The sequence below is a fragment of the Mustela erminea genome, chromosome 4, assembly GCF_009829155.1.
Source record: "Mustela erminea isolate mMusErm1 chromosome 4, mMusErm1.Pri, whole genome shotgun sequence".
Lineage (NCBI taxonomy): Eukaryota > Metazoa > Chordata > Mammalia > Carnivora > Mustelidae > Mustela > Mustela erminea.
In genome coordinates, this window is record NC_045617.1 from 41,649,424 (window position 1) to 41,666,493 (window position 17,070).

General features: G+C 33.0%; 1 protein-coding gene across 1 annotated transcript in view; it reads left to right on the forward strand.

Annotated features, from left to right (window-relative positions):
* Positions 1-17,070, forward strand: part of RNGTT (RNA guanylyltransferase and 5'-phosphatase) — a 341,865-nt gene that overhangs the window by 120,576 nt on the left and 204,219 nt on the right. The window contains exons 10-11 of the mRNA XM_032339080.1: positions 421-492; positions 5,459-5,623. Of these exons, the coding sequence (XP_032194971.1) occupies positions 421-492; positions 5,459-5,623 (237 nt within the window). The remainder of the gene's footprint in view (positions 1-420; positions 493-5,458; positions 5,624-17,070) is intronic.

Sequence of the window (17,070 nt, forward strand, 5' to 3'; positions counted from 1 at the left end):
CCATTTATACCTGCAGATTTTGTGATATAGTTAGCCCTAACAAAATTGAAAGCAATAATGATTTAACAAAATTATTTTAAAAATATTCCTTGTATTTGGAATTTAAAATTTGTAGTTTCTTTATTTTAATAGTTGCTTAGTAACTTAAACATAAAAAAATGTAGCATAGTAATTCAAATAGAAAAAGCATAATGAGATATTTTTGTATCATTTTACTTCAATAGAGTAAATTCATGACAGGGAGTTTTGGGATGTTGACAGTCTATTGATTTGATCTGGGTATAAGTGTGTTCATATTAGTGTTTCATCAGGTTGTATATATAAGGTTTTTGTGCTTTCTGTGTCTATGTTTTATTTTAATCAAACTAAAGAACTTGCCATTAAAGTATGAAGAAACTTAACCTTCTTTTCTCTTTCAAGGAAATGATTATTGACAGAGTAAATGGACAGGCCGTTCCTAGATATTTGATATATGACATAATTAAATTCAATGTAAGTACCTTTAATATAATTTATAAAATAAAAATTGTCCCTGAGATAACAGATATGTTTTTACAAATAAAAAGTGTTACTGTCTTAGAGATGGTAGGAAAGAAAAATTGTGACTCTAGTTACCCATTTGATACCTTATTAATAATTTTGCACATTGCTTTGTCTTTAGATTTTATAAGATACTTGAAATGAGTGAATAAAAATAGTTTAATTGATAAAATAAGACAGAATTTTTTAAGATGGAAACTCTTAGTTTTAGTTATCCTATACACGATTAAAAAAAAAAAGAGACCACAGATTTTGTTGCTGTCACTTAAAAAGAGAAGCTGATTATGGGTATTGAATGTATAACGTAGGGGCACAAATATGTTATTCATGAGTACAGGCAGGAAACTAAAAACAAAATAGAAAATTCTGTTATAAATAGATATAAAAAAATAGGAATTATATTTTCTACCCATTTCCTATAGTTTTAGACAAGCCAAGAATCTGCCTGTTCATGTTTAATTATAGTATCAGTATCTAAATTATTTAGTCAGTACAACATCACTTCTGTAAATGTGAGAAACTCTTTCAATAGTGTACATCTATGAAAAGGTATAATCATTCCTCTAGACATATATTATTCAAATTGCATAGTCATTTAGTATTCAAACAAGACTGAAAGCAATTAAGAATTCTGGAATTAAGAGTGTTTAAGTTTTAGAATTTTGAAGATTTTATAACAATTTTTTAAAAGTTCCTTTTTGGGATATATATTTTAAAGGACAGTATCGAGATTCAGGATTGCATTAATCCACTTTAAAGTCATCTTTTTCCTAGAAATTTTCAATGTACATATTTCATTTTCTGTTGAATTTATAGATTTCAAACAGTTTCCTAGGTCAGAAACCATCAAGTTTTAATTTTGTCTGTTTGTGATTACTATATGCCTCAGTAATGCTTCCTAGAATTGACTTACTCTTATCATAGATTTTGGAATAATTGTTCATTGGTCCATAATGAGACATGAAGGGTGGGGGTGGCATTGTTTTGTTGTGAAGAGGGGAGTTTTGTCTCCTCTGCCTTTTGACATTGAGCTCTGCTTTAATATGTATTCCATGCAGGTTCACTTCTTAGCCTGGGAGCTTTGTCTTTGACAATAGCCTTCTAATTCTTTAAAGAAAAATATGAAAATTTACAGTGTATACAAAAGTATAGAGCAAAATATGAAGCATACACATGTACTAACCACCAGATTTGTTAAAGCTTAATATTTTGTCATTTTTACTCCACTTTCTTTTTAATAAGAAATAAGTCATTACACATCCAGGAGAAGTTTCTCATGCACACCTTACTGTTCTATTTTTGACCCTCTTACCTGGAAGTAGCTTCCACCCTGTATTTGATGTTTATTATTTCTATGAATGTTTTTAATAACCTTACTACCTATATGTGTGTCCATAAAATACATGTGGTATTGTTGTGCAAGGTTTCTAGTGTTACATATATATTGTACTGTACTGTGGTACTGAGCATTTACTCCACGTTATTTTGAGGTTTATCTTTATTAATACACATAGGTTTAGTTCATTCAGTTTAATTACTGTTGAGTATTGTTTTGTATAAATATATAGAATTTGTCTTTTTTTTTTGATGAACATTTGAGTTGCCATATTTTGCTGTTACACTGCTATTAAACAGTTTATATATTCTTGTGTGCATACATCAGAGTTTCTCTAGGACAATTCTCATTCTTGGGATGTAAGCACCAGCGGTGTTTTTAAAAAGTACAGTTCCTCTCACCCCTACCTACATCATAGAGATTCTGACTGAATTGGCAACTTCAGGTGTATGTGCTACGTTGCTGAATTCCTTTCAGAAGTAGGTCTAACAGCTTACTGCAGTTGGTATTATCAGAGTTTAAAATTTTTGCTAATTGGATGTGTGTGAAATGGCATCTGATCTTTTTTAATTTGCTCTTTCATTATTACTAATGAAGTTAAGCCTGATTCGTTTGTTCATTTTTACTTGTTTGGATTTTTCTTTTGAGATTTAATTTTAAATTTGAATAATTTTCTAATTTTTCTATTTGGTTGTCAGTCTTCTTAATGTGTAGGAATTAATGATCTATCTTTCCTGCATTCTAATCCTTTTTTGGTTATGTATGTGACAATATTTTTTGCAAATTAGTATATATTAATGCACAGGAATTTTTCGTTTTCATGAAATCAGACTTAACTAGACCTTCTCAAAGTTTGTGCTTTTTTTGGTCTTGTTTAGGAAATACATCCATATTTTGCTGTAAAAATGATTAAGTTATGATTTCAGTAGGTCTAATTATTTACTCCGTATGTATTGAGTGCCTATTGCCATATTTCATTGATTTTAAAGTCACATTTTCTCTCAAGTTTCTGATATTAAGATGTATTTATAATTGGAATTATATATTTATATATTTAATTCTTTATTTCTTTATTTAATTCTTTTATTTATTTATTTAATATTTAATTAATTTTATTATATATATTTATATTTAATTTATATATATATATTTAATTCTTTAATTTACTGTGGAGCCTTGATGATTAATCAGCTTATTTTGAGTCATAAAATCAAGGTCACTGTTAGAAAAAAATGAAGTTTTGAAAAAAATAGTTAAAATCTTTTAAGTTCCCTTAGTTTATTTTGTCCACCAAGAATTTCATTGATCATCTTTTTTTTTTAAATTTTTCAATTTATTTATTTTCAGAAAAACAGTATTGATCATCTTTTATATGTCAAGTGTTATTCTAGGGATTGGATATACACAGATGAATAAGAAATAATTTATTGCCTTCAGGGAATTTGTAGTTCAGTACACTGACTTCCAAAGAAGGCCATTTCAACGGTGGGATTTGGGAAGAAAGTGGAACTTATTTTTTATCTGTTTATTCAGGTTTTGTCTGTTTTATAACATATATAGTTGTACATATATGCAACTTACTAAAATTTAACATGCATATATTGTAAACATTTGTTAGGATATGTTTTTGGATTGGGTGCAAAATCAAAAGAAATTTGTAAACCATCGATTTTATGGATGAGAAATAAATGTAAAGAACAATTATAATAGTATAACAACAATAAAGGTATGTTAGAGATACTGGAATATATAAAAAATACTAGAGAGGTGAAACTGTTTCAGTTTAACCAGAGTTAACATGGATTAATTTTGAAGGATAGAATCATGGAGGTCAGGAACATTAGAGGCTATTAGTGTACTTAATGTGTGGTAGGATGTGGGACATAGCAAGAAATGAAAATAGATTGTTGAATAGGGGGCCAGGTGACTTGAATAAGGCAGTTTAGTTTAGTCCTGGCTGTATTAGGGCACTCACTATTGAAGGGTGTTAGTTAGGGTAATGATAGGATCACGCGTTCATTGTTTTGAAAGACAACTCCAGTGACAGCATGGGTAGTATTTTGAAGTGAGAAAGAATTCAAAACTAGGAAGCCAGTTAGTGAATAGTTATTGAGTTCTTTCTGTTGTCTGTTTTCAGTGATTTAACACCTACCTAACAAATACTTCCCTTCCTATAGGCAGCATAAATTTGAAGGTGAACTCGCTTTCAGTTTCTTCTTGTTGTTTTGGTTTATGTGTATAGTGAAAAATATTTAGGAGAAAATTTAGAATACCTAAGTATTTTTAGACAGTGGTTAGATTATTATTATTTTTTTAAAAAATGGATGACTGACTTCTTCTACGTTAACTTTTTAGGGGTCTGAATTCATTTAATAGGTCCAATAAATAAGCCTAACATTTTAGGTTTTTCAGCCTTGATATAGGTGACATGGAAAAGATTATACATGGACTTTGTGATTGTTTACTGATCTTTCCTCAGTACTACCTTTTAAAACAGTTGTATGCCTTTGTGTAAAGGGAATGTATACTTCCTCATACCTAGGGCTTACTCTCTTTGTCTTGTTCCTTATTCTTTGCTAAGTATCAAAATTGTCATCCTTCCAATAGAAAAAGTCATCCTTAAGACATATTTAATGTCCACAGCTTAAGCAAATATTGTCACCTATTTGTAAGCATTAGGTTGTTTAAATGTAGGTTGAGTAATATAGATTAGAGAAGAGGAAGAAAATGAAGAGGTGAGAAGAATTCATGGAAGACTGTCCAATTGCAAAGCAGAGAAGTGCAGTACTTGATATGAGGTGATGATACTAATCTGGACAGTCATTGTCACCCAGATGAAATGTTAGAAGCTGTATTATTATATACCATTAAGATAGGGTAAGCCCCTACCTTCAATTCATAGAAAAATTCTATTCACTTTTTACTTTATGATTCAAATCTTGTATACCACATATATGTACCATATTGTATATATATACTATATGGAGAACTTTCTTTATATTAGTATATTATTTTAACTTTTCTTTATATGAGTATATTATGGAGACTTTGTTTGATGTTATTGGTTTTTAGAGTTGAGGATATATTTGTCTAATAATTATCTTTTACTTACTGATGGTGGCTGTAAAGCATTAGTGTGTTAAGCAACAAAAAACATTATAAGTGACTGTGTTTCTTATTTTGATGTGTTATTTGCTTATATTTTCCTGAATGATGTGGATTGTAGTTTTATGCAGATTCTACTAATTGATATAATTTTACTAATTCAAATAAAATGATTATTGAGTATATTAATACTTTAATTCAGATGTGATAACTTCAGATCAATATATATTAGAGAAGATTTATACCACTCTCCCATATTATGTTATGCATTTATAATTTTAAAATAACCATGTATGTGTTTAGGTGTCTTTAATTAATGAAATCAGGACTGGCATGTGTGGTTGTGCAGGCTGTGCATTGGACATCTCCAAAGGATGCTGTTTACATAGATGCTATGTATACTGTGACAGCCTTAATAATTATACTGATAAGATAGTTTCAGTGTTGAAATTTAAATAATTGTCTCATTTAATTCAGGCACAGCCAGTTGGAGATTGTGATTTTAATATTCGTCTGCAGTGTATAGAAAGAGAAATAATAAGTCCTCGACATGAAAAAATGAAGAATGGGCTCATTGACAAAACACAGGAACCATTTAGTGTCAGAAATAAGCCATTTTTTGACATCTATACTTCAAGAAAGGTAAAATTTTCTAATTAGTACTTACAATGTGTCATAATTCAGCTTGTGAGAGGACTATGAATGACATTTTACTGCCCAGTTGTCTTGATTTTTTTCAGAAATTATTTTATTGAATATAGCACTATTCTGGACAAATATGTGCAATTTCCAGATCTTGTCCAGAGTGGTGGAAACTTAAACTGGCTTACTTTCTTGTTTTTCATAATAGTTTTTGATTCATGGTCAGTGTTATGTTTTTAAAAAGCTGTGAACAATGATCTTGGGGAAAAAAAAAAGCTATAAACAGTGAAGAATGGTATAGTGTGAAAATCACCTGTTATGTCTTCTGAAGGTCACCAGTGGTTGGTACATACTCTGATTTAAAAAATTCATTTGCATACACCCATATATTGATAGTTTTATTTCTGTTGTTTTGATGCTTAAAATGCATCATACTGAAAATTCATCATACTGAATTTTTTCTTGGATTGTTGTTTTTTCATTTAACAGTGTGGCTTGGAAATATTTCCAGGCCAGGGCTTAGATAATAATTTTTAACTGCTACATAGTATTTGACAGTAAAGATGAACCATGAAATTATTATGTTTGGAGAAGAATGGCTGTGATAGAATAATATAGGAAGTATAACAACATATGCAATTGTGTGTTTTAAACTCCTTTGTCATATAATCCCACATGCCTGATGATAGAAATTTTTGTTGTATCTTACCTGCTTCTGCTCATATCCACTTAATTTGATATTAACCCTTGGATATAATAGTAGCAGTAATCCCAGCACTGTCCAGTGCCCATCTTTTTAACTGTCAAGATATACAAAGCTATCATTCTATTTTTATTGATATGTTGCATAACACCTGCTTGTCACGGCTGACATAGTTGATCTCTGCTGCTGTGATCTTCCCACAGATCTCTGCTGCTGTGATCTTTTGTGTCTGTTGTGGTAGCAGGGATGTTATTGGGGTATCTACCTCAGGGCCCTGCTCAATCTGTAGGGTAAGAATAAAGTTGACTGACAATTAATGTGGGCCATGGCAGTGGTGAAAATTGGCTAACTGGAGCAATGTACTCTTACAGAAATACTTTTGAAATTTTAAATCAGTGTAAAAGTTGGGTAGAAGCCACATGGTTTCAGTTTGCATTCAGTTTAAAAAAAAAAAATTAACTTGACAGCTTGTGCTGTCGTAATTCAAGTTCAGCATTTAAGAAAATGTGTCTTAGATCGTATATCTCTTGAGTCAGAATCAGTGTTACTTCGAAATATTTGCAGTGGATAACTATTAGAACTGTTTTTTAAGGATATGAAGCAGTTGAGTTGAACAATTATTCATGAGTTTTTCACTAGAAAAATTTTTTTTCTTTATTCTTTGCTTATATAACCCCTTTTTAAAAAATCCTAGGATATTCTCTTTTTAAAGGAACACTAGTTGGAATTTTAGCTATAACTCTCTCCCCGCATTTTCCAGTTATTACTCTTTTGTTCCCAGTTATACAAAAGGAAAGTGCATTTTGTAGCACACTTGTTCTAAAGGCTAAAACTGTAGTAACACCAGGTACAGGATAGTAGCTACAGTTAACAGATTATTGCTGTAGAGATTCCTTTTATTTTTATAATGGGAATGGGTGAACTAGTGATATTATGAATGATAAAGTGTTTGTGAGAGATGTATATATCATTTTTATGAAGAATACTAGTTTTTATTTGGTTTTAAACAAAGTTTACAGCTCCAAAGAGTGCATATGTTTTTGCAGAAAAATAATAGAATTTCATTTCTGTATATCTATAAAATTGGGTGATAACTTTGATTTTAGGACTTTATGTAGCTCTGTTAAAAACTTACTCAACTTGTCATTTGAGCCCAGTGAAGAGATAGTGTGTTGTTCAGTTTTTTAAAAATATACATAGTTAGAATATAATATTCAGTATGGTAAAAATAAGTAGTAACTTCTCAAATTATAACTTATTTGTATTTACAGCTAGAAACCAGTTAAAAAAGAATTATAAATTTTCAAAGTCATGTAGCAAAGTTTCTCTGAAAGCTTCCTATTCATTTATCACCTCAGAAGAATAACCATTGCCATTAACACTAACTATATCCGTCAGAATTTTCCTCTGCATATATAAGCAAATACATTTATTAATATTCTTACTAACCTAATCCAAGAGGTGATTGTTAACACACTGTTATGTGCTTTGCTATTTTTACTTAACAATACATTTTGAGTCCCCTTGCCCTATTGGTATGTAGAGATCATCCGCTTTTTTTTTTTAAACAAATGTGCAGATTTCCATCTTATCAGTGTACCATAATTTAACTTTTAGCTTAGGAGTTGTTTTTTGTTGTTTGGTAGGTTTTTGTTTATTTGTTCTGCATATGAATATCCAGTTGTTTCTGCACCAGTTATTGAAGAGACTGTTCTTTTCTCATTGATTTGATTTTACATCTTTATGAAAACTGAGTTGTCATGTATGTTTGGGTCTTTTTCTAGTCTCTCTGTTCTATTCCCTTGATTGTGTTTGTCTCTTTACACTAGTACCATACCATCTTGATTACTTTTCAGATTAAATCCTGAATGGGATAAGATTATTTTCCAACTCTTTACTACTTTTTTGAAGTTGTTTTGGCTATTCTTGGCCTCTGCATTTTCATATGAATTTTAGAATAAGCTTGTCAGTGTCTACAGAATCCATGCTGGAATTCGGATTGGAATTGGAATTTGGATTGACTATATTTAGGGCGAAGAATTGGTACCCTAACAATGATGAATTTTTGAATTCATCAACCTGGTATTTTTCTCCTTTTAATTTAAAGGTCTTTAATTTCTCTCAGACATTTTTGTAGTTTTAAGGATCAGGTTTTACTCATCTGACTCTTTTCAGTTTATTTCATACTGTTTGATATAAATACTATTTAAAATTTTTCCATTTCTAATTGTTGATAATGTATAGCAATACATTGATTTTTATATATTGATTTTTTTTTCTTGTAATCTTGCTAAACTCACTTATTATTCTACAAGCTTTTTGTAGATTTCATCAAGCATGTAATCTATAAAAAAAGGGCACTTCTACTTTTCCTTTGCAATCTGGATACCTTTTATTTTTTTCTGTTGCCTTTTGCACTGGCTAGAGCCTCTTATTTAATGTTGAATGGAAGTAGTGAGAGTGAACAGCCTTATTTGTTCCTTTTCTTTGGAGCAGGAAAAGTTTGTTTTTAACTATTAAGGGTGGTGTTACCTGTAGGACTTTAGCAGATGCCTTTTATACAAGATAAGTTTTTAAATTTTAAAGCTTTTGATTTTAGTATGCTAATTTTATACAGTTCTCACTGTATTTTGATACTCTGTAATAACAGTTGATTCTCTTGGCTTTTCTAGGTATTAATCATATTAAATACAAATAGACATAGTTTTCCTCTTTAGATTTTTCATACATTAATTTTTCTCTTACCTGATTCAATTATGCATGAGTATAATTTTAAATTGTAGTGATAGTTACAGGGATCCTTGTCTTGTTCTTGATTTGAGTGGGAATGCTTCTGGTGATTCTTAAAAGTATATTGCCTTTGAGTCTGGAATCTATTTTATCAGGTTAAACAAGTGTCTGGTTCTATTTTTACTAAGTTGTTTTGCTTTTAATAAAGAATAGGTATTCGGTGTTGTCAAATGGCTTTTAATCTTCTGTTGGTATAATTGTTTTCTTTTTCTGTTAGATTTGTTTGTCTTATGAATTATATGGAAATATGTCCTGATGTGAAAAGCCCTATTTAAACTTAATGTATTGTTGTTATTGTTTTTAAAGACTTTATTATAATTTCTTTAGAGCAGTTTTAGGTTCACAACTTTTCTTTTTTTTTTTTTTAGCTTCAGGTTTTTGTTTAAATCCCAGTTAGTTAACATACAGTACAGTGTAATTTTAGTTTCAGGTATAGAATTTAGTGATTCATCACACATACGACACCCAGTGCTCATCACAAGAAGTGTACCTTTGTACCCATCACCTATTAAACCCATCCCTCTGCCCACCTCCCCTCCAGCAAGCCTCATTTTGTTCTCCATAGTTAAGAGGCTGTTTTCCAGTTTACCTGCCCTCCCATTCATTTGTTTTCTTTCTTAAATTCCATATATGAGTGAAATCATATGGTATTGTTTTTCTCTGAATTTTGCTTAGCATGATACTCATTAGCTTCATCCATGTCATTGCAAATGGCAAGATTTCATTCTTTTTAATGGCTGAATAATACTCCATTTTGTGTGTGTGTGTGTGTGTGTGTGTGTGTGTATGTGTGTATGTGTGTGTATCCATTCATCAGTTGTTGGACCAGTTGGACTATTTCCATAATTTGGTTATTATTGATATTGCTGCTATAAACATCGGCATTCATGTATCCTTTTTAAATTTTTAAAATTTTTAAATTTATTTTATTTATTTTTAAAAGGATTTTATGTATTTATTTGACAGAGAGAGATCAGGCAAAGGGGCAGGCAGAGAGAGAGGGGGAAGCAGGCTTCCTGCTGAGTACAGAGCCCGATGCAGGGCTCGATCCCAGGACCCTGAGATCATGACCTGAGCTGAAGGCAGAGGCTTAACCCACTGAGCCACCCAGGTGCCCCAACATCCTTTTAAACCAGGATTTTGTATCCTTTGTGTAAATACCTAGTAGTGTAATAGTTGGATCCTAGTGTAGTTCTATTTTTAACTTTTAGGAACCTCCACCTATTTTCTAGAGTGGCTGTACCAGTTTCCATTCCCACCAACAGTGCAAGAGGGTTCTCCTTTATCCGCATCCTTGCCAACATTTGTTGTTTTCTGTGCTGTTAATTTTAGCTATTATGACATGTGTGAGGTGGTATCTCATTGTAGTTTTGATTTGTATTTCCGTGATGATGAGTTATGTTGAACATCTTTTCTTGTGTCTGTTAGCCATCTGTGTGTCTTTGGAAAAATGTCTAATCATGTCTTCTGCCCATTTATTTATTTATTTATTTAAACATTTTATCCATCTATTTGACAGACAGAGATCACAAGTAGGCAGAGAAGCCGGCAGAGAGATTGAGGAGGAAGCAGGCTCCCTGCTGAGCAGAGAGCCCAATGCGGGGCTCGATCCGAGGACCCTGAGATCAGGACCCGAGCTGAAGGCAGAGGTTTTAACCCACTGAGCCACCCAGGCACCCCATTCTGCCCATTTTTTTTTAACTGGATTATTTGTTTTTGAGTTTGATTTGAGTCTGTTAATTTCTTTATGTATTTTGGATACTAACCTTTTATCAGGTATGTCATTTACAAATTTCTTCTTCCATTCTGAAGGTTGCCTTTAGTTTTGTTGATTGTTTCCTTCCCTGTACAGAAGCTTTTTATCTTGATGAAGTCCCAGTAATTCGTTTTTGCTTTTGTTTTTCTTGCCTCCAGAGATTTATCTAGTAAGAAGTTTATAGCCAATGTCAGAGGTTACTGCCTGTGTTTTCCTCCAGGATTTTGATGGTTTACTGTTTCACATTTATGTCTTTTATCCATTTTGAATTTATTTTAGTATATGATTTAAGAAAGTGGTCCAGTTTCATTCTTCTTCATGTTGCCATCCAGGTTCCCAACACCATTTGTTGAAGTGACTGTCTTTTTTCCATTGGATATTCTTTACTGCATTGTCAAAGATTAGTTGACCATGCAGTTATGGGTCCATTTCTGGGTTTTCTGTTCAGTTCCTTTGGTCTTTATGTCTGTTTTTGTGCCATTATCATACTGTCTTTATCACTACAATTTTGTAATATAATTTGAAGTCCAGAGTTGTGATGCCTCCAGCTCTGCTTTTCTTTTTCAAGATTCCTTTGGCTTTGTGGTCTTTTGTGGTTCCATACAAATTTTAGGATTGTTTGTTCTAGCTCTGTGGAAAACGCTGGTGGTATTTTGTTAGGCCTTGCATTAAATGTGTGGATTGCATTGGGTAGTATAGACATTTTAACAATATTTGTTCTTCCAATCCATGACCATGAAATGTTTTCCCATTTCTTTGGGTCATCTTCAGTTTCTTTCATAAGTGTTCTTCTCTAGTTTTCAGAATACAGGTCTTTAACCTTTTTGGGTAAGTTTATTCCTACATATCTTATGGTTTTCGGTGCAGTAGTAAATGGGGTAGATTCCTTGAGTTCTCTTTCTACTGCTTCATTACTGGTATTTAGAAATGCAGTAGACTTCTGTATGTTGATTTGTGTCATGCAACTTTGCTGAATTTAACAGTTTTTTGGTATAGTTGTTTAGGTTTTCTACATAGACTACTGTGTCATCTGCAAATAGTGAAAGTTTGACTTCTTCCTTGCTGATATGGTTGCCTTTGATTTCTTTTTGTTGTCTGATTGCTGAAGCTAGGATGTCTAGTACTGTGTTAAATAACATTGGGGAGAGTGGACATCCCTGTCTTGTTCCTGACCCTAGAGGTCAGCCTCATTGAGGCTGATTATTAGCTTTGGGTCTTTTATATCTGGCCTTTATGATGTTGAGGTATGTTCCCTTTTTCCCTGCCTTGTTGAGGTTTTTATCAAAAAAGCTTCCCAGACAAAAACTAAAAGAGTTTGTGAAGAAATATTAAAGGGCACTCTTTGAGTAGGAAAGAAGGACCAAAAGCAACATAGAAAGAAACAGAAAATCTCCAGAAACAATCACAAAACAAGTAATGAAATGGCATTAAATTCAGATCAGTAATTACTGTGAATGTAAAGGGACTAAATGCTTCAATCAGAAGACATAGGGTGTCAGAATGGATAAAATAGACCCATCTATATGTTGCTTCTAAGAGACTCATTTTAGACCTAAAGATACCTGTAGATTGAAAATGAAGGGATGGAGAAATATTTACCATGCAAATCGATGTCAAAAGAAAGCCCAAGTAGCAATACTTGTATCAGACAATCCACATTTTAAACCAAACACTATATAACAAGAGATGAAGAAGGGCACTACATCATAATAAAGGGGTCTATCCAACAAGAAAATCTAACAATTGTAAATATTTTTGCCCCCAATTTAGGAGCACCTAAACAAAATAATAACAAACATAAAGGAACTCATTGATAATAACATGCAATAATAGTAGGGGAATTGAATACCTCACTTATAGGAATGGACAGATCTAAGCGGAAAATCAACAAGGAAACAATGGCTTTGAGGGACACATTGGACCATATGGACTTAACAGATTCAGAACATTTCATCCTGAAGCAGCAGAATACACATTCAACAGCAGAACACACGTTTGAGTGCACATGGGATACTCTCCAAAGAGATCATATACTACACTGGGTTACAAATCAGGCCTCAACAGGCACAAAAAGATTGAGATCATACCATGCATATTTTCCAACAACAATGCTATGAAACTTGAAGTCAACCACAAAAAAATTTGAAAGCCACAAGTACATGCAGGCTAAAGAACATCTTACTAAAGAGAAACTATCTCAATAAATGCAACCACGAATGAGAAAGGAGAGATCACAATCAATACCACAGAGATACAACCAATTATAAGAGAATATTATGAACAGTTACATGCCAACGAACTGAACAATCTGGAAGAAATGGTTAAATTCCTAGAACCTTGTAAACTACAAAAACTGAAGCAGGAAGAAATAGAAAACTTGAACAGATTAATAACCAACAAAGAAATTGAATCCATAATAAAAAACTCTCCCAAAAAACAAAAGTCCAGGGCCATATGGCTTCCCAGGGGAATTCTACCAAACATTTAAAGAAAGGTTAATACCTATTTTTCCTCAAACTGTTCCAAACAATAGAAATGGAAAGAAAAGTCCCAAACTCTTTCTTTGAGGCCAGCATTTTCTGGATTCCAAAACTAGACAAAGACCCCACTGAAAAGGAGAATTGCAAGCCAATATCTCTGATGAACATGGATGCAAAAATTCTCATCAAGACACTCACCAAGAATGGATCCAATAGTTCATTAAAAAGATTATTCACCACGACCACGTAGGATTGATTCCTGGGCTACAGGGGTGGTTCAGCATCTGCAAATCAATCAGTGTGATATACTACATTAATAAAAGAAAGGATAAGAACCATATGATTCTTTCACTAGATGCAGAAAAAGCATTTGACAAAGTATAGCATCCATTCTTTATTATTTTTTCTTTTTTTAAGATTTTATTTATTTACTTGAGAGAGAGGGAGAACACACAGGGGAAGTGGAAGAGGGAGAAGCAGGCTCTCCCGTGAGCAGAGAACCCAATGTCGGACTCCATCCCAGGACCCTGAGATCATGCCCTAAGCTGAAGGCAGAAGCTTAACCGACTGAGCCACCCAGGCACCTCTGTCTGGGAAATTCTGACTCTCTTTCTATTCTGAATGACAGCCTTGCTGGATAGGATATTCTTGGCTGCATATTTTTCCTATTCAGCTTGTTGAATATATCCTGTTATACTCTTTGGCTTGCCAAGTTTCTATGGAGAGATCTTCCCTTATTTGTTTTACCCTGTAAGTTAGGGACTTTGTCTTTCTGCTTTTAGGACTTGTTTTCTTTATATATGCATTTTTCAGTTTAACTACAATGTATAATGGTGTTGGCCTGCTTTTGTTGATTTTGATGGGAGTTCCCTATGCCTCCTGTTTCCTTCTCTAGATTAGGGAAGTTTTCACCTATAATTTCCTCGAGTAAATCTTTTGCCCCCTTTTCCCTCTCTTTTTCTTCCTATAATATGAATGTTACTATGTTCTGTGGAGTCACTGAGCTTCCTGTCTACATTGATCCAATACTTTTCTTTCCCCCTTCTTTTCAGCTTCATTATTTTCCATAATTTTATATACTGTATCACTTATTTGTTCCTCTGATTCTTCCATCCTTTGGTCATTACATCCAGTGGATTTCAGATCTTGTTTTATTGCATTTTTCATTCTGGCCTAACTTTTAGGTCTTTTATTTCTGTGGTGAAGGACCCTGGTATCTTTTATGCTTTTCTCAAGCCCATCTAGTACCCTTATGATTGTTGCTTCAAATTCTGGATCAGGCATATTACTTACATTTGTTTCAATTAGATCCCAGGCTCTGACCTTTTCTTGTTCTTTCTTTTGAGATGAATTCCTCAGTCTTAGCATCTTGTCTAGGTCTGTGTCTTCTTCAGTGTCTTACGAAAGCCTATTATGCTGCCTGTCCCTGAGAGTAATGGGTTTGTGAAGAAGAGGTCATATACTTTCCAGGACCTCATGCCTCAGGAAGGGTCTGTGGTATGTGCTTTGTCCACTCTGCTGCTGTGTTTTTGGTGCTCTTTCCCTCAGGCCAGTCCTGGCAGAGTTCTCCTTGCTTGCATTGTGGAGTGTTTGGACCCCAGCCAGAATATGGCAGGGTACTAGGTATACCCTGGTCTATTTGTTAAAAGGGACCTGATGCTGTTTCCACTAGAGCTGAAGCTTTGCAGAACTCTATGGTCAGTAGACATGGTGCCTGCTGGGGTTTGTGCTGGTCTTCTGGGGGAGGGGCCTGCTGCTCTGGTTTTCAGGCACACTTGCCTAAGAAAAGCAACATCCAGCTGATGGTGGCGCTTGATGTAAGCCAATTAGGTTACCAGTGTTGGCTCTGTGCTGCTCACTGAAGTTAATTTATGCTGAGGGGTCTGGGGAGGTTATGTTGATGCTCTTCTACATCCTTCTCAGCATTTGGTATTGTTAGTATTTTAGATTTTGGCCATTCTAATAGGTGTATAGTGGTATCTTATTTATTTATTTATTTTTCATTTGCGATTCCCTGGCATATGATATAGAGTATCTTTTCATATGCTTATTTTTCATCTCTATATCTTCTTTGATGAAATGTCTGTTAAGGTCTGTGACCAATTTTTTAATTGAGTTGTTCATTTTGTTATTAAGAGTCTGGATATTTTGAATAAGAGTCTTTATTTGATTGTGTTTTTTCAAATATTTTTTTCCAGTATGTGGTTTGTCTTCTCATTGTCTTGATACTGTCTTTCGCAGAGCAGAAGTTTGTAATTTTAACAGAGTCCTGTTTATCAGTTACTTCTTTCATAGATCATGTCTTTGGTATTATATCTAAAAGGCATCACCATACTGAAGGTCATTTAAGTTTTTCCCTAAGTTATTTTCTAGGAGTTTAATAGTTTTGCTTTTTACATTTAGGTCTGTGATTTATTTTGAGTTAATTTTTGTGTAGGATGTAAGGTCTGTGTCTAGATTGATTTTTTGGCGTATGATAATCAGTTGTTCTAGTGCTACCAGCTGTCTTTGCTCCATTATATTGCCTTTGCTCCTTTGTCATATATCAGTTCACTGTATTTATGGGGGTCTGTTTCTAGGCTCTGTATTTTGTTCTACTGATCTGTTTGTCCATTCATTTGCTAATACTACACTATCTTAATTACTGTAGCTTTGTAGTAAATCTTAGGTAGTATCTGGTCTCCAACTTTGTTTCTTTCTTTTTAATACTATGTTGGTTGTTCTGGATCTTTTGCCTCTCTTTATAAACTTTAGAGTCAGTTTACCAGTATCCACAAAATAATTTGCTGGCATTTTGATTGGGATTGCATTAAATTTATAGGTCAAGTTGGGAAGAACTGACATTTTGGCTTTATTGAGTCTTCCTGTCCATGAACATGGATTATCTCTCCACAATATGGTTATTTTAAAAGAGGTACTGCCCAGTTTTTTCCTAACATTTTATTTAGGATTTTCGTGTTGATGTTCATAAATGATCCTGTTCTGTAAATCTTTGGTAACTTTTACTTCAGTGTTATACTTGCTTCATAAAAAGAATGTAGGGCTTGCTTTCTTGCCTTTTTTTTTTTTCCTTGCTATGTTCTGGAATAGTTTTAATACCATTGGAATTGCCTAGTTTTGATGGGTTTTATGGGATTCTCCTATGAAACTATTTGGGTCTTAGTGTTTTGGGGTTGTTAATAGATATATTGGGCTTCCTCTGCTTCTCCTATGAAAATTGGTTTGTTTAGATTTTCTTTCTCTTCTGGAGTCTGTTTTGGTAAATCATCATTCTTTGTAAAATACCAATTTTAATTAATATTTTAAAATAATTTGTACAGAGTTGAGGAAAGTAATTAATTATAAGACTTTACATTTCTTTTACTTTTGTGGTTATTTCCTCTCAGGATTTATTAGTTGAATATTTGTTTCTTTGCTTTTTTTCTTAATAATGGTAGCTATTTAAGTTTTTGCCCCCTACAATAAATCAGCTTTCACTTACTGATTTCTGCTTTTTTCCTAAGAAAAATGTACTTTTATTTTTACTATCTTGGTTTGTACCTATTTTACTATTTGTACCTATTTTAGTGTACTTAACTTTTTTTTTTTAAGATTTATTTACTTATTTTAGAGAGAGAGAGAGAGAGAATGTGTGTGGGAGTGGGAGAAGGGGCAGAAGGAGAGGGAGAATCTTAAGCAGAGAGAGAATCTTAAGCAGGTTCTGCACCCAGCACAGAGC